This window comes from Microcaecilia unicolor, chromosome 11 (genome assembly GCF_901765095.1).
Source record: "Microcaecilia unicolor chromosome 11, aMicUni1.1, whole genome shotgun sequence".
In the NCBI taxonomy this organism is placed as follows: domain Eukaryota; kingdom Metazoa; phylum Chordata; class Amphibia; order Gymnophiona; family Siphonopidae; genus Microcaecilia; species Microcaecilia unicolor.
Genome location: NC_044041.1, coordinates 29121006 through 29144009, shown reverse-complemented (window position 1 = coordinate 29144009; position 23004 = coordinate 29121006). Strand labels below are relative to the sequence as shown.

Here is a 23004-nt window from a genome sequence, read left to right as displayed (position 1 = left end):
ACGGACGCCCGGACACGTCCGGGTAAATCCGGACGCATGGTAACCCTATAGACAGCATAGTTCGAGGGCATGGGGTGCAGAACACAAACTCACAAAAATCAGCTCTTTACAACGTAATTCACACAAGTTCAGTGCCCTAAAGCGTGGGGTAGATTTCCCTTTTAGTTTAACTGTAAACACTTGCACAGTCTTTTTCTTGCCATTTTAATCGATAATGGTGAAACAGTGACTATGTTTAAAACACACCAGGGGCGTAGCCAGACAACAGATTTTGGGTGGGCCTAGGTAAGAAGTGGATGGGCACCAAGTGTTCCCCCCCCCCCCCCGCACCACCACCAAAACAAAATATGTCAGCTGGCGAGAAAACACTTCTTTCCACCTTGACAGTCTGCAGCAGGCATGCGCTGAAGACTGAGCATGTGCAGGTGAAGGAGAGTAGCGTTTTCATTACCATCAGGGGGAGGTCTTCAGCTAGTGGAGCTGGGGATCCCCACCAGCTACCACTAAACGTGTGCTACTGGTGGGTGAGCCTGAACCCTAAGTGGGTGGGCCCTGGCCCACCCAGGCCCACCTGTGGCTACGCCACTGAAACACACATCAACGCTTTCAGCTAATTACTCGCACAACTTAACGTCATTGCGTACCTCGAAATCTTCCGGCAAGCTTCTCTTACTGTTGTTGTTATTTGCGTTTTCTTTGTTCAGTCTGCTTTCCTCGTTACGGAAGGGAAAGCGCTTCCACCTCTCCTTTGGCATTTCCTTTCCCCTGACCTCTGCTTCCTGCAGGTTTAGGTTGGCATCAGAGCTCCAGTCTTCTGCCATGTTGGATTTCAATTTCTTCCTCACCTCTTTCTCACCAAAGTCGCTTGACTGTGCAGGGGACTCCTCTTTCCCCCTCATCTGCACGGAGCGTTGCTTGACAGATGAGGAATCGCTGTCCAGAAGCGCGTCTCTTTCCAGATCGTCCACTTGGAGCGGGACACCCCCTGGGTCTGCCTGCTTGCTTGCCAGCGGTGAATCAGGGAAACACCTGAAGAAATAGTTCTGCTCTTGCGGCTCATCACGGAGGGTGCTGGCCTGATGCGAGGACCCTCCGTCCAGTTCATCGCCTTCGGTCAGTCTGTTTTCCAGCATGGTATCTAAGTTCTCAGGTTGGAAGGTGCTCGGTATTGTGGAGTCGCTTTCATTTTGATTGCTCTCTGTCTGTTGCTTCCATAGCTTATTGTGCCGCTGTTTACTAGGGGGAAAGTTTCAAATTATTAGAACTGGAAGGTAAACTTTGCTTTAATACTGCATCTCCTGGGCACACACAAGAACATCCTACTTCATGCCAGAGGCGTAGCCAGACCTCACGGTGGAAGGGGGCCAGAGCCTAAGGTTGGGGGCACATTTTGAGTGCTGCCCCACTGCCCCCCCCCCTCACTGCCACACCTTGCCTCCTCGCCCCCCCCCCCCAACTGCCTCGCATCCTCGCTACTTCCCCTCACAAACAAATACCTTTGCTGCCAGGGGTCACCAACCCCCACCAGTCGCGTTTGCTGCCTGCCCCTGCACAGGAGGAGCAAGAAGAAAGAAGAGCAGGGGGCAGACAGCAAACGCGGCTGCGCCAGAGACCAGCGCTGAAGAAGGCTTCAGCTGGCAAGGGTTGGGGACCCCCACCAGCCAAACCAGGGGCCCGGATGAAATTTGCAGGGGCCCAGGCCCCCGTGGCCCCCCTTAGCTACGCCCCTGCTTCATGCTACGTGTCACGTTCCCTGGCAACTAAAGAAAACATTCAGCATACATGACAGACCAATGTAGCAAAACCACCTTTGCCTTGGATATTTAGGGTGTGGCTTTGCAGATTTATTAAAAATGACTCAAGGAACGCAATGGATGAAAACAGCATTATAAATAAAAATCTGGCATAAAGGAGTACTTTTTAGAACAGGATGCTTAGGCTATCAACGCACACAGGTGTGCTGTGTTGTGCCTATTTGATAAACAGAATCAATATACACTCTGGCCACTATCTGTCACAATGTGGGAGGGGCGATATTCAGACCGCAGAGGAGTTAGCCAGGCAGCCTTCCGCAGTCGGTGGGAAACCCGGAAATTCAATGCTGGGCTGTATCCGGGGACCAGCATTGAATTTTCCGGGGGGGGGGGGGGGGGGGGGGGGGGGGGGAGGGAGTGATTTTGGCCGCTATGCACAGAGCCGGTTAAGCCAATGTTCATCAGCTGACCAGTTAAGTTATAGCGGCCAAAGACAGACTTGCTATTTATGCAGATCTATCTGGCCACTAGACATAGCCGGTCAGCCAATGAATACTGGCGCTAACCGGCTATATCCAGGCTGACCACTAAGTGATAATATTTCCCAGAGATAGTCGGCTGAGTATTAGTGCTTAGCCAGCTTAAGACTATTTAACTGGCCAGGAGCGGTTCCCAGCCAGTTAAATAGCATAGAAAATCAGGAGGAATATCTTCAGTGCAATCTTAGATTTACTGAACACTTGCTAAGAATGGCTGAGTATGCTTAAGGTGACTACCTCCCCCTGATGCAGGATTACTGAACTATGTACAGAATTTGTCCAAACCTTTTTTAAATCCAGCTATGCTAACTGCTGTTACCCAGTGGCGTAGGAAGGGGGGGCGGGAGGGGCAGTCCGCCCCGGGTGCATGCGCTCGGGGGGTGCCGGCCCCGCTGGTTCCCTGCTCTCTCTGCCCCAGCGGAACACTGACGTGCACTCGGGGCGGATCGGCCCTCCCGCAGGTAAGAATGCGGTCGGGGGGGGGGGGGGGGAGCTGCAGAGGGGGGGGGGGTCGCGCTGTGCTGCACCCGGGGGGGGGGGGGGTGCGCAGCGGCGACCCGCCCCGGGTGCCATTAGCCCTCGCTACGGCACTGCTGTTACCACATCCTCCGGCAATGAGTTCCAGAGCTTAACTATTAGCTGAGTGCAGGTTCCCACAATTAAGATAAGTACTTTTCTATCACTGGAGATAAGTGTTTCCTTATTTATAAAGGTAATCAATAGAAATAAAACATGGAAAAGAAAATAAGATGATACCTTTTTTATTGGACATAATACATTTCTTGATTAGTTTTCGAAGGTGGCCCTTCTTCATCAGATCGGAAATAAGCAAATGTTGGTAGATGACAGTATATTATATATAAGTGAAACATCAAAGCATTTCAGTGACAGTCTAACAGGATGGGGGTGGATAGGTGAGAAACAGGAAGAGTCGGGTGGATGAGGGACTTTATAAAGAATTCCAAGTGAGGTGATGAGACATGTAAAGTTTAAAAGAAACTGAGCAAAAATTCTGGTCCTATGATGAGCTTGGTGAGTCAAGGATAATATGTCAAAAATACATATAAATGTTAAATTAAAAAGAAAGCATAGCTTTGGGATTTTTTTTTTATTGTTCATAGTTCGTTACCCCTGCTGTTAAGATTTAAAAAGACCATAATTAATAGTATATGTGTCCTGAAGCAGGATGGCAATCCTTAGGATAAAGGTAGTAGAAACCTGCCACATCAGTGGTAACCAGATGGCCTAATCATTAGGCAAGATGAAGTGGTTGCCTAAGGCACCCGCTTCTAGAGGGGCAGCAAAAGGCAGCCAGACAAACAAAAAACCATCAGCACCTACCTTTACATGCAAAATAAATATTCAAACTACGATGTGCAATTCAGCATTTTTAAAGGATGGTTGCAGGGTAATCATGATTGTAGAGCTTAATTATCAAAATCATGGGCGGGGGAGCTGACAATTCATTGAGGGAGGGGGCACAAGGATAAAAGGTTCATCTACAGCAACCAATACTCTTGCACCAGCGCTGAATGATAAACCAGAAGGTCACAGGCATGGCCAATAGCAGAGGGAAATGGAGAATTTAAGCCATCTGAGCATAACCTAACCTCTAAACAACAATAACGAAAAATAAGACCGAAACGACATAACCACCGCCCAACACTATTACTCTCACCATAATACCATCATCTGAGCAACTACATAAAGCCGACACCTACACAAGACCACAATGTATTCTTCTACCACATACCAGGGGCGTATCTGGACTCCGGCGGTAGGGGGGGCCAGAGGGAGGGGGCACATTTTAGCCCCCCCCCGCCGCCACCGACCCCCTCCCCCCCGCCATTGTCAGAGCCCCCACCGCCACCAATGACTCTCTCCACCCCCTCCCACCGCCAACCCTCCCCCGCTGTCGTTGCTTACCTTTGCTGGCGGGGGGCCCCAACCCCCGCCAGCCGAGGTCCGCTTCCACCTGCCACTGCCTTAAAAACTACTTCTTCAGCCGGCGGGGGACCCCAAACCCATGCCAGCCGCCCCGAGGTGTTTAAAGTTCATCTTCAGCCTCCGTGGCTGTGCTGCTGTTGATAGGAGCTGTTGAATCCACTTCGGAGTCTGATGTCGTTGTACGTTGTACGTGCTGCGACGTCAAACTCCGAAGTGGATTCAACAGCTCCTATCAACAGCAGCACGGCCACGGAGGCCGAAGATGAACTTTAAACACCTCGGGGCGGCTGGCGGGGGTTTGGGGTCCCCCGCTGGCTGAAGAAGTAGTTTTTAAGGCAGCGGCAGGTGGAAGCGGACCTCGGCTGGCGGGGGTTGGGGCCCCCCGCCAGCAAAAGTAAGCAACGGCAACGGGGGAGGGTTGATGGCGGTAGGGGGGTCCAGGGCAAAATCTGCGGGGGCCCAGGCCCCTGAGGCCCCACGCAGATACGCCCCTGCCACATACATACGCACTTGATTGCAAAAACACATGTTAACAAGTACGCAAGCACACAATGCATTCTTCTACCTTGTATGTACGCACTTGATTACAAAATCATGTGCATATCTAAAGTCCGGAAATGGCAATCGCCATAACGGCAAATGTAAAATGTAAGCCACATTGAGCCTGCAAATGGGTGGGAAAATGTGGGATACAAATGCTACAAATAATAATAATAATAACCTGCAGACTTGCTAGCTGTTAAGTGTGGTGAAATGAGCTCACAGTAAAAGCTGAATTGGCTCAAGCTGCTATGCCAGTGGAATTAACTTCTGGTCCTAAGAGCCTGCAAATATATTTTTATTTATTTATATTTTGCTCACACCTTTTTCAGTAGTAGCTCAAGGTGCACTGTGCATTTTCCTGTCCCTGGAGGGCTCATAATCTAAGTTTGTACCTGAGGCAATGGAGCAGTGGCGTTCCTAGGGGGGGGGGCAGTGGGTGCGGTCCGCCCCGGGTGCACGCCGCTGGGGGGGTGCCACGCACACCTGTCCTTCGTTCCATGCTCCCTCTGCCCCGGAACAGGTTACTTCCTGTTCCGGGACAGAGAGGGAGCATGAAACAAACAAAGGACAGGCGCGTGCAGCACCCCCCCCCCCCAGCAGCGTGCACCCGGGGGGGGGGGGGTGGTTGTTTCGCGGGGGGTGTCCACGATCCGCCCCGGGTGTCAGCCCCCCTAGGAACGCCACTGCAATGGAGGGGTAAGTCACTCACAAGGAGTAGCAGTGGGATTTGAACTGGGCACCTCTGGATGTCAAAGACCAGTGCTCTAACCACCAGGCCACTTCTCTGGGTTTCAGCATATCCCCAAAGAATATACATCTCTTCAATCAGGTGACTGCGTTTCAGTTTTGTTGCATTTTATTTTTCTTACAAATATAACAATTTTAAATATCAATATTTTCTCATGGTATTCTGGTATCTTCATTCACCCACTTTCACACATCACTTATTACTTAATAACTAGTGGTGGATTGAAATTTATGGAGCTCAGGGTAGCAAATCAGATTTGCATACAATGGAGGTATAACATGAATAAAAATCTCTCTCATGATAGTGAGCACTACTGTGATATTAAGCAGCCATGAAATTTCAGCATTGCAATCATCAGTCATTAACTGACTAACCTGTTCAGTGACAAGTGCTAAGTACTGCCACGTGGAAGACCCGGGTTCAGTGCCTGGATTAGCCAGGGCTGGAAATCCTATAGGGGCAATGCCACTGGGCTGCATTTAGGGCCCATGACTTTAAGCTCCAGCCATTGCTCAATGGCAACAGCTGCTGGATGAAAATAGGGTGCACACAGGTACCAAAGTCCTAGAGACCAGGCTTATCCAACTTTTTTCTTTTGGGGGCCACATTTTCCAGTTCCAACAACAACAAAAAAAAACTTTATTGACTGTTTATAACAATACAACAACAAACAAAACAGACTGCATCAATTATAGGGCATGTTACTGTTCCAGGAATTCATTAACAGGAGACCAAAGTATCATCAAATTTCTGCAATAAACCACCTCTCTCTGCTAACAACCTCTCATTTTACATTTTTGTAACATTCCGAGGACCAAAGCATGTGCGCACTCACACTCACATACACTCTCTCAGAACACCCAGTCTCTCTCGTGTACCCTTCCCCTCCCCCAGCCTTCACCCAGTCTCTTTCTCTCTCTATCCCATGTACCCTCCCCTAGCCACCCAGTCCCTTTCTCTCTCTATCCCATGTACCCTCCCCTCCCCCAGCCTTCACCTAGTCTCTTTCTCTATCCCATGTACCCTCCACCCCCCAGCCTTCACCCAGTCTCTTTCTCTCTCTATCCCATGTACCCTCCCCTAGCCACCCAGTCCCTTTCTCTCTCTATCCCATGTACCCTCCCCTCCCCCAGCCTTCACCTAGTCTCTTTCTCTATCCCATGTATCCTCCACCCCCAGCCTCTTTCTTTCTCTCTCTATCCCATGTACCCTCTTACTCCCCCAGCCTTCACCCAGTCTCTTTCTCTCAATCCCATGTACCCTTCCCCTGACCCAGCCTTGACCCAGTCTCTTTCTCTCTCTGTCCCATGTACCTTCCCCTCCCCCAGCCTCTCTCTATCCCATGTATCCTCCACCCCCCCCCCCCCCAGCCTTAGAGAAAGAGACTGGGTGAAGGCTGGGGGGGGGGGGGGTGGAGGATACATGGGATAGAGAGAGGCTGGGGGAGGGGAAGGTACATGGGACAGAGAGAGAAAGAGACTGGGTGCTCTATCCCATGTACCCTCCACCCCCAAGCCTTCACCCAATCTCTCTCTTTATCCCAAATACCCTCCCCATCCCCTAACCTTCATCCAATCTTTCCCCTCATCAGCTGCAGTACAAATGGTGTGATTCCTGCTTCCTCGTCACGACTCAGCTCTCTGCAAACTCGAGTCGCATGGTTCCAGATCTTCAGATTGTCTCACGGTTTCAAGTCTCGTGAGCTACTTTACCTCAAATTCCATTTAGTGTTAGATCACGCAAAACGGTGATGCTCATTAATAACTCTAGTTAATTTGTTAGTTTGGGTTATTGTGATATCTTTCCAAGGTTAATTAACTGCAGGCTGATATTACAAGGATTATATTACCTCTGTACAGCTGCTAACAGAAGTAAGGAGCAAACACGAGTATCTAAAAACAAGGTTTAAAAATTCTTGTGCAAACATTCCCCTTCCAAAATTACAAAAGGAACACAGTGCAAGACCACTTACATTTGTATTATTACTTTTTCTTTTAAAAAAAAAAAAACCTTTATCTCACCTTGCATCCAAAATGCCTTCATACTCCGAGAGCTGCCTCATGAAGCCAGCATTGGGTCTGGTAACGCTGCGCTTTTCCTTCACGTAGTTATAAGCTTTTTCTAAGGACCAATCAAATTCTTTCATAGCATAAGCGATGACGGTAGAGGCTGAGCGACTTACACCCATTTTGCAATGCACCAGACACTTCGACTGATTCTTCCTACAGCAATAAAAAAAAAAAGCAGATCTGGGTGAGGTGAGGTATGGGATCTCAAACAGCAGGAAGAAATTATTTAGTGCATCAAGCATCTATATCTGCAAAACTGAAAGAACAGAACCTTAAAGTTCTTATGTGGTTGTATGTGACAACTTTGTAAAATTAAATTAGTCTACTCTGCAAGGTGTTGGAGGGACTGTGGGACACAGGGACCTTATCCACATAGATGGTGGCTGAGCTCCACTGTGCACTTATTTTGGGACCAAGTAAAGTCAGCCGTAGCCACTATTTTGATGAGTCAATCCAGCTGACCCCAGACATATGTTTACTCAATACAGGACGTGCATTTAGACGTAGAATAGAAGTCTGTTAATCTGGCTACCGAGAATCCGGACCACCCAAGAATCTGGACCCTTCAAGTTTTCTTGCCTACTGCCCAGGAAACCGGAAAACTGCCTGAGAATCCAGACTGCCCCCTCCCTCCCCCCCAGCACGCTCTCACTTACTCAGGCCCTCAAGAGCCCCCCCATGACTCCCCCTCCATCTCCTTCCCTCCCCACACGATCCGGAGTCTTTCCCCCCACTCCCAGCCCTTCCCACTTGCTCCCTCTCTACCCTTTAGTCCTGAAGTCTTCGCAGTGCCAGCCTTACTCAATGGCTACCTCCGGCGTGCACCGGACCTGGAGACCCCCCCCCCCTTAATATGCATGAGTGTGCTATACCAAAGTTTTTTTTTGTACATTGCCTGCCGAATCTTTCCTTTTCTCTTCCTCTCCCCTCCCTGGAGTCCTCCGCATGCCAGCATCTCCTCCTTCCCTCAGCTTTCCGATATCATGGCCTTATTCCCTCCCTGAAATCTTCTCTTGGCAGTGGGGCTGCTGCCTTCAGTCTCTCTGCTGTCCACTCTCTTCTCCTCTCCTTCCCCCTCCCCGCAGTCCTCCTTTACTTGGTTTTAGAAATCCGCTCCAGCAGCAATTCGAACAGGCAGCCTTGTGTATCATCCGGGGACTTTTCCTCCTCCAACACGTAAACAGGAAATTGCATCAAAGGAGGAAAGGCCCAGTGGAGTAGCAAGGGCGGGGCGGTGGGGGCGGTCCGCCCAGGATGCACGCTGCTGGAGGGTGCAAAGAGCAGCCGCGCGCCTGTCCGCTCTGCTGGTTCCCTGCTCCCTCTGCCCTGGAACAGGGAGCAAAGAGCCAGTGGAGCCGACAGGCACGCAGCTGCTCTCTGCACCCTCCAGCAGCCAAGAATGCACCCGGAGGGGGGGGGGGGGGGGCTTGATGCACCGGGGAGGGGGGTGTCAAGCTGCACCCTGTGAGGACGGACGCTACTGCACCCGGGGGGGGGGGTATGTAGCGGCAATCCGCCCCGGGTGGCAGCCGACCTAGGAACGCCACTGGAAAGGCCCCCAATCTGGGAAAGCCGAGGGGAAGAGGAGACGCTGGCATATGAAGGACTGCGGGGGTGGGAAGCGAAAGAGAAACGGAGACATAATGGCCATATTTTATGCATATATCCCCGAATTCCATATATCGTGCCTAGCGTTCTGCGCCAAAATCTAAGTGTATTCTGTAACAACTTGCTCAACTTAATTGGCTTTAACAACCCAATCAGCGTTGTTCACAGCACTTAAGCAATAATGAGCACTAACTGGTAATAATTAGGATTTATTGCACAACTCCCTAAGTGCATTCTGTAACGCACTGCACCTAAATTTTAATGCACGCAGGCAAAAAAAAGGGGCGTGGTATGGGTGTTTCAAAATTTACACGCGTGTTTATAGAATATGGCCCTCTGCACCTAAATCTATGCAGATTTAGGTGCAGAACTGGAACTATGGACAGGCTTTATCCTATCTCCAAATGCTGGGAAAGGGAAACTTGAGAAACACTAGAGGCCTGCAGACTGACCAGACCATCCGGTAGTGTTCAAGACGAACCAGTAATTCAAAAACTTTTTTACACCGCTCAAGACTCCTGAGGCAGGCCTATGGCCTAAACACAGTACTGTGTCGAGTCTACAATAAAGTTTATTCTCTTTCATACCACCATAGTCTCGAAGTCCTGAAGTCATTGGTCCACTTCCCACTTTGTTTTTCTGTATTCGGGATTTATGCCCCATTTTCACTGGTGTAAATGGAGGCCTGTAGTTTTAGGTGATGGGATATCAACTAACCGTATTCTATACACACTGCACCTAAATCTAGGCACCGCTTATAGAACACACTTAGGTGGAAATATTTTCCACACAGATTTTCTAGGCGCATGGAATCTGGCCCATAACACACAACGTTATATGTTTTCTTTTTGTTCGTTTTTTTTTAAACATCCGCACTCAATTTATGTACATTATTTACACAGTCGTAAAATATTGTAATGTCAGATACAACCTAACGGGGAGCATATCGCTCACATGTACTTACCTCATGCTGAAAGGGCCAAAGCCTTGCTGACCGTTGCCTGCTGCTCACCAGTTTCAGACTTGCGCTAATTGGCAACTGTCTGTCTCAAATACCTTTTAGAAAAAAAAACCTGCTTTCCTATAAGTATCTGAAGCTCTGAACAGAATATAGCGTTTTCTTTCCACAATTTTTTTTTATGTACAAGGTACTTACTTTGCTTTATTTATAAAGTTATAGGCTTCATTCCAGTAGGCCAGGAGATCTGTCGAATCGTCATCGTACACTCTTATGTTGTGATACGCAAAGAGGCCTGGAAAGAAATTATCTATTTCCCTGGTCACATTTAGAATGTACCCGACGCTGTAACAAAACGAAAAGAAAAAGCAGAAATGGGTGCGTTAAAAACACTACAGCTGCAGAGAACAAAGCTCATCAAGAACTCCAACCCTTGAAAAATTTCACATGTATGAAGGAAGGTCAAAGAGGAGTCACAGGAAGATGAAAGAAGTGGGGCGCCAGGAAAAAGGGGGAAAAGATTTTTTGCACTGAGAAGGTGTTGGACACCTGGAACAGACTATAGCAGAAACTATAGGCGTCAACTGGGTGGCAATATTCAAACCTACATGGGAGAGATACAAAGAAATCTTAGGCAGAGGATGCGAGCAGTGGCGCGGCTAGGTGGGGCGCCCGGGGAGCGGCCACTCCCCCAAACGGAGTTCTGGCGCCTATTTTTTTCTCGTCCTGTTGCATTGAAAATGTGCGCCGGTGGAAGTCCGCTCTCGTGCCGCTTTCGCTCCCCCCCCCCCCCACCCACGCCGCCAACCTGGCTCCGCTTCTGGATGCGAGAACATCACAGACTAGATCAAGTCAACAACGTGAGCAGATGGGGTGGACGAAGAGATCCTTTTCTGCCAGCATCTTCTATGTTTCCATGAGCCTTACCCATCAGAAATATGCACCTAAACTGTGTGCCTTTTTAAAATCCATTTATTAATCTTTTAAAGAAAGGACAAAAAGGGAAAGGGAATAGGATTTGATATACCACCTTTCTGAGGTTAGAATCAAAGCGGTTTACATACTATACAGAGGTACTTATTTTGTACCTGGGGCAATGGAGGGATAAGGGATTTGCCCTGAGTTACAAGGAGTAAAGGGGCCTTTTTACTAGAGTGTATTAAGCAGTCAAAGTGCAAAATTAGCATGCACTGTTCCTGCACAAGCATGGTGACTTAGCACAGTGGCACGACAGTTAGTGCATTAATTCACGTATTAGCTGCATTAGGGGGTTGGAACTAGGAAGATCATGGGCAGAGGATGGGTGTGGACTGCATATTGCAGTTAGCACATGGTACTTAATGTATGCTGACACAATAAGTGGATCTGCACTAATTGTGAATGGTCTTAAATATCTGGTAAGGAAATTTTCAGTGTGGTAATTGTGGGGAACAAGCTAGGCACTCCCCCATCTATCACCACACAGCCTTTGTATTTACCAAAGATTAATATCTGCTCTTAAACCGTGGTAAATGGAAAAAAAAAAACTTACTGCACTTTACTGAAAGGGCCCCAAGTGTCTTCAATTTAGGTATTTTCTAGGGCTGTCTCTTCATGTTCTTTCTAGGGACTGTCTCTTCATGTTCAAGTGTACAGCGCTGCATACGTCTAGTAGCGCTACAGAAATGATAAGTAGTAGTAGGCGGCATTTCAATTAATATTTTTAATCACAATTAATGGTATTTTATTTCTTTATTTCCCACTGCAGCTCCTTGTGAGACTGGGCAAGTCACTTAACCCTCCATTGCCCCAGGTACAAAATAAGTACCTGTATATAATATGTAAACTGCTTTGACTGTAACCACAGTAAAACGGTACATTACATTAGGGCTTGTATCCCGCTAATACCTTTTCAGTTCTAAGCGGTTTACACATTTTGTAGGTAAAAAGAGATCAGAACATTCCTCTGACAATTACAAGTGTGGAGATCTAATTACAATACATAATTCTTGAGTAAGAAGGTTTCTTTATCTTTTTTTCGGAATGTGAGGTAAGATTGTGTGGGGCAAGGGATTTGTCGAAGAGCATTAGTCTCTTTTGCCTTTAGATGGGGGGGGGGGGGGGGGAAGGTGAAGAAATAGGCAGCATCTTGTCTTCTTGATCTGGATGAGGCTGCGAAGCAGAAGTGGGTTAGCAGGTAGCTGGAGATCAGTCCTTCTAGAGGAAACAGAACAGTTTGAACAATACTCTTGCCTCCCACCCAGGACCCCCCTCTCAATACCCCGCTGATCTATCTTAAATATGGTCTTCTGCTGGTCCTGGGAGTGGCAGCATAGCGCATCTGCTGCCTGTGGCCTACTCTGAATCTTTCCTTCTAGCCATCCTGCCTCTTCTGACATCACTTCCTGTTTCTGCCTGGGCAGGTCAAGTCAGAGGGAAAGCTTTGGAGCAGGCAGCAGATGTGCAATGCTGCTGCTGGCAAGGATCAACAGAAGACCACCTTTCATTGGCGATCCTAGCTCGGCTGACACCCAGGGCAGATCGCCGCTGTGCACCCCCCCACGGGTGCAGCACGACATCCCCCCCCCCCGGCACATCAACCCCCCCCCCCCCCCGGCAGATCAAATACCCCCCCTTCTGGCGCATCAACCCCCCCTTCCGGCGCATCAACACCCCCCCCCCCCCCGGCGAATCACCCCCCCCTTCCGGCGCATCAACACCCCCCCCCCCCCGGGTGCCTTCTTGGCTGCTGGGAGCAGCCGTGTGCCTGTCAGCTTCGCTTGCCCTGCTCTCTCTGCCCCGGACAGGAAGTAACCTGTTCCGGGGCAGAGAGAGCAGGGAACCAGCGGAGCTGACAGGCACGCGGCACCCCCCCCCCCCCAGCAGCGTGCACCCGGGGCGGACCGCCCCCCCCCCCCGCCTCCCCCTTGGTACGCCACTGCCATCTGTAAGACAGACTGGAAGGGGGGGAGGACGATGTTGAATCACAGATAGGGGGAAAGATGTCAGATTACACTGAGGACAGGGGTTGGAAGTGGAACAGAGCAGAAGAGATGTTTGGAGAGACAGACGCCACTGCAATGTGATTAGATTTTTGTTTTTAAATCACGATTAATGATTTAATGCACTAATTGCAGAATTAACTGCAATTAAATTGCATCCCTAGTATTTTCACCATGCTAAATAAAAAAAGAAAAAGACCACTCCCACATTATCCTTTCAAACAATTTGCTGTCTGCCCTTACTGCAGTTTGCAACTAGCCACTTTAAAGGGTTAATATCCCTCTACCTAAGAGCTAGTCTCCCTCCCTTAACTGTCCTCTAATTAGATACCCATTAATGACCAGAGAACTCCCTAATTTGTAACAAACCCATCCCACTATAACTGAGGCTAAATATTACAGTACTGCACAGCTCCTGAAAGCTGACCCGGGGATTCCAGAACCACTTTGGTTTTCAGGTGATTCATTTTCAGTGTTCTTGAAATTACAGTAGTGAGGTTCTAGTTTGGCCAGTTTCTCTCATGCATGTTCACTGCGGATATCCTGGAAAGCTGACTGATTCTGGGGGTACCCCCAGGCCAGATTTGGGGAGCCCTGCGGTACTGACTTCTGCTACCAATCTGCTCTGCAAGTGGAAGGCACTGCCTGCTGAAATGATCCGAGATCCTCTGTTAGATGTTTGGTTTCCACCTCTTTCCCTCTGCACGGAGTGTGGGATCCTACAGCAAAAACCTGGCCTTGGTTTCTACCTGGATACGACAATGTGAAAGTTTATTTTTATGCTGGTAGATCTGTTTTTTATTTGTTTTATTATTGTATGTTTTGGCACCCTGACAAAATAGCCCCGACAAAACAGCCCTGTAACAAAATATACCTTGACAAATCAGCCCCTAACAAAATGGCTCCTCCAACAAAATAACCCTTGACAAAATAGCCCCCTAGAAAAAAATAACGTATCTTGCTAAGGATGTAAAAAGAATTGAAGCGGTGCAAAGAAAAGCTACGAGAATGGTATGGGATTTGCGTTACAAGACGTATGAGGAGAGACTTGCTGAACTAAACATGTATACTCTGGAGGAAAGGAGAAACAGGGGTGATATGATACAGACGTTCAAATATTTGAAAGGTATTAATCCGCAAACGAACCTTTTCCGGAGATGGGAAGGTGGTAGAACGAGAGGACATGAAATGAGATTGAAGGGGGGCAGACTCAAGAAAAATGTCAGGAAGTATTTTTTCACGGAGAGAGTAGTGGATGCTTGGAATGCCCTCACATAGTAACATAGTAGATGACGGCAGAAAAAGACCTGCACGGTCCATCCAGTCTGCCCAAGAAGATAAATTCATATGTGCTACTTTTTTATTTGTACTGTCCTCTTCAGTGCACAGACCATATAAGTCTGGCCAGCACTATCCCCGCCGCCCAACCACCAGCCCCGCGGAAGGTGGTGGAAATGAAAACGGTAACGGAATTCAAACATGCGTGGGATAAGCATAAAGGAATCCTGTGCAGAAGGAATGGATCCTCAGGAGCTTAGTCGAGATCGGGAGGCAGGGCTGGTGGTTGGGAGGCGGGGATAGTGCTGGGCAGACTTATACGGTCTGTGCCAGAGCCGGTGGTGGGAGGCGGGACTGGTGGTTGGGAGGCAATGATAGTGCTGGGCAGACATATATGGTCTGTGCCAGAGCCGGTGGTGGGAAGCGAGGCTGGTGGTTGGGAGGCGGGGATAGTGCTGGGCAGACTTATACGGTCTGTGCCAGAGCCGGTGGTGGGAGGCGGGACTGGTGGTTGGGAGGCAATGATAGTGCTGGGCAGACATATATGGTCTGTGCCAGAGCCGGTGGTGGGAAGCGAGGCTGGTGGTTGGGAGGCGGGGATAGTGCTGGGCAGACTTATACGGTCTGTGCCAGAGCCGGTGGTTGGGAGGTGGGGCTGGTGGTTGGGAGGCGGGGATAGTGCTGGGCAGACGTATACGGTCTGTGCCCTGAAGCGCACAGGTACAAATCAAAGTAGGGTATACACAAAAAGTAGCACATATTTGTCTTGTTGGGCAGACTGGAAGGACCGTGCAGGTCTTTTTCTGCTGTCATCTACTATGTACATCACAAAAAAAGATGATAAACTACAAGTGAAATCTTTACTGATAAAGGCTCCTACCAGCATTGCACTGTATGTAGAATATATAAATAAACAAAATTCTTGTCGGGGGGCTAATTTGTCAAGGGCTATATTGTGGGCAGGCCGCTTTGACAGTGGCTGTTATGTCAGGGGCTATTATGTCTGGAGCTTTTTTGTCGGGGCTATTTTGACCGGGTAACATATGTTTTTATTGTTCACTGCCAAGAATGGTAGATTTTAAAAGTATATACTGCACAAATAAAAATGCATGGATGCATCTGGCATTCAGGCATGCACACCAACAGAAGTGTCTTCATACTTTAATTTGGATTGTGGGATGTGCATATACCCACATAGACTACGAGCAGGAAGCTGCAGCTGTAAATGTGTACAAGAGTATTTGTGCACCAGGACTCCAAGTGGAGGAGTGGCCTAGTGGTTAGGGTGGTGGACTTTGGTCCTGAGGAACTGAGTTCGATTCCCACTTCAGGCACAGGCAGCTCCTTGTGACTCTGGGCAAGTCACTTAACCCTCCATTGCCCCAGGTACAAATAAGTACCTGTATATACTATGTAAACCCCACAGAAAGGCAGCATATCAAGTCCCAGTTCCCTTTCCCTATTTCAGATTCTACATGGAATGTTGCTACTATTGGAGATTCTACATGGAATGTTGCTACTATTGAGATTCTGTTGCTACTATTTGAGATTCTACACGGAATGTTAATGTTGCTATTCCACTAGCAACATTCCATGTAGAAGCCTGCCCTTGCAGCCGCGCAGGCTTCTGTTTCTGTGAGTCTGACGTCCTGCACGTCAGACTCACAGAAACAGAAGCCTGCGCAGCTGCAAGGGCAGGCTTCTACATGGAATGTTGCTAGTGGAGGAGTGGCCTAGTGGTTAGAGTGGTGGACCTTGGTCCTGGGGAACTGGGTTCGATTCCCACTGCAGGGACAGGCAGCTCCTTGTGACTCTGGGCAAGTCACTTAAGCCTCCATTGCCCCATGTAAGCCTGCCACGAGTGGGAAAGCACGGGGTACAAATGTAACAACCCCCCCCCCCCCCCCCCCCACCACCAAAAAAAAAAGGTACAAGCATATGATATCCTGATATAACAGATGCTTTTGTTCAAAAAAAAACTTTTTTTTATAGATGCCCCGATATAAAATTATTCCCCATAAAGGGGGATTTAAGGGTTGGAGAGGGGTATTGCGTTTCTGTGATAATTGTTGAATAGTTTGTTTTGATGAAACAATGTTATTTTATATATATGAAAAGTTTTTAAATAAAAACAATTATCGATACAAAAAAATGATCTCCCATAAAGACAAATTTCTAAGAGAAATAAAGACTGGGCTTAGAAAGATGAACCGTCAGGGATGAAGCCTGAGACTTATTTGGGAATCTCACAGCAACTCGCACCTTTGATTACATCAATCTCCCAAATTCTGCTGTATCATTTTATTTCAATATGAAACTGAAAAGCTGTTAACTATCATTTCAAATCAGTAGCCGACAGTGGTATTTCTGACTCAGAAAATACTTTAAATAATCAAATAACTGATTTCTCTTTTGACAATTTTTAAAAAGCTAACATTTTTTTATTTGGTTTTAAATTTCGTAGCCTGCTTAAAACTAAGCAGTTCACAAAATAAAACATACAGAAATGAAGCACAAGGTCTAATCCGTACAGTTCAGCAGCTCTTTCTGCCGCCCAAGCCACAGAGACTTAAATTTTGATGAGAAAACTCGGCACTTGTAAGCCTGGAATCAACAGTCCCAGATCCAAGTACAACTGACAGACTTACCCAGAGTCTCTCAGCTCCTCCAGATTAGAGGCGTTCCACTCCGAGCCCTGGGGCACAAAGAAAAGTCAAACATTAACCAGCCTTCTAATCTCCCCATTACAGTAACAGACTTATTACCTTTTCCTTGCCTGGGAATTTTCTCTTGGCCTCTATCATCAGCTCAGTCTGAACTGGGGATGAGAAGCAGCGGCAGCATCCTCCTCCCTTTTAAGCTGGCTATTAAGGTGACCATCCTTGGGCAAGGGTCATGTCACTACACTCCTCCCTCCCTCCCCACTGGCACATGTGCTAACCGTCCCTGTCTGGTTACCAACTGTCCCCTGTTCAGCAAGGCCCAGCAGTTTCCCCTTTCAACTTCCTCGAGGGCTGCGAGGGCTGCATCTGCAGCAACTCCAGTCCTGTCTAGCCATGGAGTGAAAGCCTGGGCAGTACGTACCTCTCGCCACCAAGTGTTCAAGCCCATCTCATTTTATTAATTCAATTACAGAGGCCCACATTTACCCAGAAGCCAGAATAAAAGACTCACTGGGTAAATCTCTATTATCTGCACCCTTCTCCTCCACTGCTAACTCCAGACTCTGTTCCTTTTATCTTGCTGCACCATATGCCTGGAATAGACTTCCTGAGCCGGTACGTCAAGCTCCATCTCTGGCCGCCTTCAAATCTAAGCTAAAAGCCCACCTTTTTGATGCTGCTTTTAACTCCTAACCCTTGTTCACTTGTTCAGAACCCTTATTTTATCATCCTCACTTTAATATTCCCTTATCTCTTGTTTGTCCTGTTTGTCTGTCCTAATTAGATTGTAAGCTCTGTCGAGCAGGGACTGTCTCTTCATATTCAAGTGTACAGCGCTGCGTACGTCTAGTAGCGCTTTACAAATGATAAGTAGTAGTAGTAGTTTTCATAAGCATTTCTGTGGATAAAGCAGCATTTTAACTGCAGAATAAGGCTTTTATTAACTGCCTGTCCAACATGTACATGAACAACCTGTATGCGCAAAACTACCCACACTGAGTGGGGGGAGGGGGGGGGCCACAGACACTGCTCCTTCTAAGCTGAGCGGGAGTCCTCCAACTACATTACTGAAAGTAGGGGGTAGTGCTTCAGTACTGTGCTAGGGACAGGCATGTTTCCCTGGAGTCCTGCAGAGCTTGCCTGTCCCTCACTATTGAAAATGTGACCATGAAACAATGCCTTCTGCTGTCAGGTCAATAGGTCAAGGACTCCAGCTCGGCTTAGAGGGAACTACTTGTGAACTTTTTAAAATTTGGTTGTGTAAAAAAGCAAGTGTGCAAATCCCTGGGGGCATACTTGTGTTTGAAAGTTCACCAAAGCCCATGCTGGGAGAAGTGTGCGTGTAAAGGGCAAAGGGCTTGATTTACAGCCTTTCTGTGGTGCAACCAAAGTGGTTTACATTTAATAGATGCAGGTACTCAGGGGTGTAGCCAGACTTTGGCGGGAGGGGGGGTCTAGAACCCGAGGTGAGGGGGCACATTTTAGCCCCCCCACCCCGCGCCGCCGCCATTGCCGACAACCCCCGCCACCACCAGCACCACCAACAACTTTGACCCCCCCCCCTTGCCGATGACCCTCTCGACCTCCCCCCCCCCCCGCCTGCCGTCGCCTACCTTTGTTGGCAGGGGACCCCAACTCTCGCCAGCCGAGGTCCTCTTCTTCCTTTGTTCTGTTTCTGAGTCTGACGTCCTGCACGTACAACGTGCAGGACGTCTGACTCACAGAACTAGAACGAAGCCTTGTGATCTGCAGGGCTTCGTTCCGTTTCTGTGAGTCTGACGTCCTGCACGTTGTACGTGCAGACTCAGAAACAAAACGAAGGAAGACTTCGGCTGGCGGGGGTTGGGATCCCCCGCCAGCAAAGGTAGCAGACATAGGGTTGGAGCGGGAGGGGGGGTTGAGAGGGTCGTCGGCAGGGGGTCCAGGGCCAAATCTACGGGGGCCCAGGCCCCCATGGCCCCATAGTAGCTACGCCCCTGGTACTTAGTGGGCTCACAGCCTGTTTTCTACTTGGGACAATGGAGGATTAAATGATTTACCCAGGGTCACGAGGAGCTGCAGAGGGAATTGAACCAGGTTCCCCAGATTCTCAGGCCACTGCACTAACCATTAACTTGGTAAACTGCTCCCCACGTGTTAGGCATATGCACAGTTATGAAAGCAGATTATGAAGAGAACAACTTCTTCCTCACGGGAACAAAGTCAAATACAGTAAGTTTGAAACTATATCTGCAAGGTATGAATTCTGCTTTGCTCTATAATGCTGGAGGCAAACTGGCATTATTTAAAATAAAAATAAGTGTCAAGCTAGGAGAACTCTGCATCAGAGTAATGAAAAAGAGGACCATACAAGTAAGCCAAAAATAAAATTAGATTACCTTTGTTTTTAAAGGAAGTAATCAAAAGAAATAAAACAAAATAAAACAAGGAAAAGAAAATAAGATGATGCCTTTTTTATTGGACATAACTTAATACATTTCTTGATTAGCTTTCGAAGGTTGCCCTTCTTCATCAGATCAGAAATAAGCAAATGTGCCAGCTGACAGTGTATATAAGTGAAAACATTCAAGCATTACTATGACAGTAAAATAGATACTATTGGAGATTCTACATGGAATGTTGCTACTATTGGAGATTCTACATGGAATGTTGCTATTCCACTAGCAACATTCCATGTAGAAGGCTGCGCAGGCTTCTGTTTCTGTGAGTCTGACGTCCTGCACGTACGTGCAGGACTTCAGACTCACAGAAGCAGAAGCCTGCGCGGCCACATTGGTGATCTGCAAGGGCCGACTTCTACATGGAATGTTGCTAGTGGAATAGCAACATTCCATGTAGAATCTATAGAAATCAAACCAAATAAAACATGGAAAAGAAAATAAGATGATACCTTTTTTATTGGACATAACTTAATACATTTCTTGGTTAGCTTTCGAAGGTTGCCCTTTTCCATGTTTTATTTCTATTGATTACCTTTAAAAATGGACTAACACAGCTACCACACCACTCTACTTTAAAAACAAAAATAAAAACCCAAAACAAAATGGTTGGGCAGGAGATGGTACCCGTGATAACTAGATGTGTTTGCTGCAAAAGTTAAAAAAAAAAAAAAAAAAAAAAACCCCACAAAAAGTGGAAAGAACACAGAGATCCCACGAGGTGGATAGAATCAAAAAACAAAGGAGTGGGAACTGGATCAGGCTCTTCAAAAACAGACTCAGGCCGCCGAGGTGAAATTACGGATGTTTATTTAAGCTGACTCGACATGGTACCATGTTCCAGCACATGCGTACCTGCCTCAAGGGTCTTGGGGGTCCCTTTACAAAGGCGCACTGAAAAATGGGCTGAGGTAGTGTAGGCGCGCGTTTTGGGCGCACGCAGATCCATTTTTCAGTGCGCCTGCAAAAAAGGCCTTTTTTTAATACTTTTGCCGAAAATGGACGTGTGGCAAAATCAAAATCGGCTTAGCGGTAAGGTCTCATGTCAACTGTGCGGTCATCGGCTACGCGCATCAAGTCGGAGTTACCGCCCGATTTTCTGGCGTGTATAGCAGACGTGCGTAAAAAATGAAATTACCGCAAGGGGCACACGGTAGCCGGGCGGTAACTCCAAATCGGCAAAAGTTGGGCACGCGTAGGCGCTTACGCGGCTTAGTAAAAGGGCCCCTTGATGAGTCTACTTGATAATCACGTTTATCGTTGATGATGCGTCTTGTGAAATAAAACACGAGCTGGTCTTTAAAAAGACCATTGGAGAAAGAAACAGCTGTCGAGTAGTATATAAAGTGTCGCCAAGGTGCTGAAAAAGTAAAACCAGAGAGGATTTCCATCCCCTTCATTCCAGCAGAAATCTGTGCCCAAAACCAAACACCCACCCCCCCTTTCATAAATTTTGTCCTCGCCTCCGAATCCTAATGGATTGATAAATATTCACCACAGGCAATCAAACTACTACAAAAGCCAAAGGTTACAGATAAATCTGACCAACATAGATTATGCAGAAAACCTACAGCTCCATCTACGAACCTATTTTTCCCCAAGTTCCATCTTTTGCTGGCTTTGCTCAGACATAAGGAAGGCGCACCGTTAACTCCCAATAGCTACTAAAGAAATGAATTAACTTACTGCAATAGAAAGCTGACATCTCATATTTTTCTGGCTTTATTTCTTAATCTTTGCGTCTATAGAAAACTAACAGATGTTTATAGATACAAACGCTGTTATTTTAGTAAGCACCCGATAATAGTAGCTATTCTGCTTTTAAAAATTATCATCCGTGCTGAAGCGGATCTATACTCAACCTTTTTATTGAATCTGGGGCTTTCTTTCAAGACATTTCTTTTGCTTGGTTTTCCTTTGAGTACCCTCTAGTGGCCAACATCTGAATGAAGTAACATAGTAACACAGTAGATGACGGCAGAAAAAGACCTGCATGGTCCATCCAGTCTGCCCAACAAGATAACTCATATGTGCTACTTTTTGTGTATACCCTACTTTGATTTGTACCTGTCTTCTTCAGGGCACAGACCGTTTAAGTCTGTCCAGCACTATCTCCGCCTCCCAACCACCAGCCCCGCCTCCCGCCACCGGCTCTGGCACAGACCATATAAGTCTGCCCAGCACTATCCCTGCCTCCCAACCACCAGCCCCGCCTCCCACCACCGGCTCTGCCACCCGATCTCGACTAAGCTCCTTAGGATCCATTCCTTCTTCACACTCCTTGAACTGTGAAAAACAGGGATCATGGCTTACTTCCTACACATATCCACTGCTTCTTGTTATTTTGCAAGAAAATTCCTGGAGACTCGGTTAGCAGTTTACTTTTTATTTGCAGATTTACAATGCCATACAGAGTAGTAGCCTAGTGATTAGAGCGCCAGACTGACAAACAGGGAAGCCGGGGTGCAAATTGCACTGCAGCTCCTTGTGATCTTGGGCAAGTCACTCACCCCTCCACTGCTTCAGGTACAAAATTAGATTGTGAGCCCTCCCAGGGACAGGAAAATACTTAAAATACTAAAGGTGTGCTAACAGATTTAGTACGCGCTAAATGATAAGACACCCACAGGAATATAATGGGCATCTTATTGTTTAGCACACGCTAATCATTAGCGAGCGCAAAACCCATCAGTGCTCCTTGGTGAAAAGACTCCTCAGTATACCTTAATGTAACTCACCTTGAGCTACTACTGAAAGAGATGCAAGCTAAATCCAAAATGTAAATAAACACACAACTATGAGTGGCACAAACCCCCAAATTCTGTAAAACTGGGCACTGAACTTTACACTTAGGACTAGATTCTACATATCATGAGGCTGCTAAACTGCGGCAAAAGGCGGGGTACAAATGACCTAAATAAATAAATAAAATAACCAGTGATGTAGCTCCGTGGGGCCACGGGGGCCTGGGCCCCCGTAGATTTGGCCCTGGACCACCCTGCCGACAACCCTCTTAACCCCCCCTCCCGCCGCCAACCCACCATCGCCTACCTTTGCTGGCGGGGGACCCCCAACCCCCGCCAGCCGAGGTCCTCTTCTTTCAACGCAAGGCTTCGTTCTGTTTCTGCGAGTCTGACGTCCCGTCAGACTCACAGAAACAGAACAAAGCCTTGCGCCAGAAGAAGAGGACCTCGGCTGGGGGGGGGGGGGAAAGGGTCATCGGCAGGGGGGGGTCAAAGTTGGTGGTGGGCGGTGCCGGGGGGGGGGCTAAAATGTGCCCCCTCCCGCCAAAGTCTGGCTACGCCCCTGATCGTGACTAAAAAAACTGGCGCTGAAATGAAATACACCAAGGCGTATTCTATAAAGTACCCCTAGAATTTAGGCATACTTTATAGAATAAGACTAAATTTCCACGTGGTTTATAGAATACGCTGCATGCCTGTCTGCGCAACTAAATTTAGTCATGAGAAGTTGCGCT

General features: G+C 47.8%; 1 protein-coding gene across 3 annotated transcripts in view; it reads right to left on the bottom strand.

The window, feature by feature from the left end:
* The window catches only part of SSH1 (slingshot protein phosphatase 1), a 120121-nt gene that overhangs the window by 9486 nt on the left and 87631 nt on the right, over positions 1-23004 (bottom strand). For all 3 annotated transcript variants that reach the window (XM_030217277.1, XM_030217275.1, XM_030217276.1), the window contains 4 exons: positions 17074-17120; positions 10365-10511; positions 7553-7753; positions 645-1236 (listed from right to left, as the gene is read on the bottom strand). In XM_030217277.1, coding sequence (XP_030073137.1) covers positions 645-1236; positions 7553-7753; positions 10365-10511; positions 17074-17120 — 987 coding nt within the window. The remainder of the gene's footprint in view (positions 1-644; positions 1237-7552; positions 7754-10364; positions 10512-17073; positions 17121-23004) is intronic.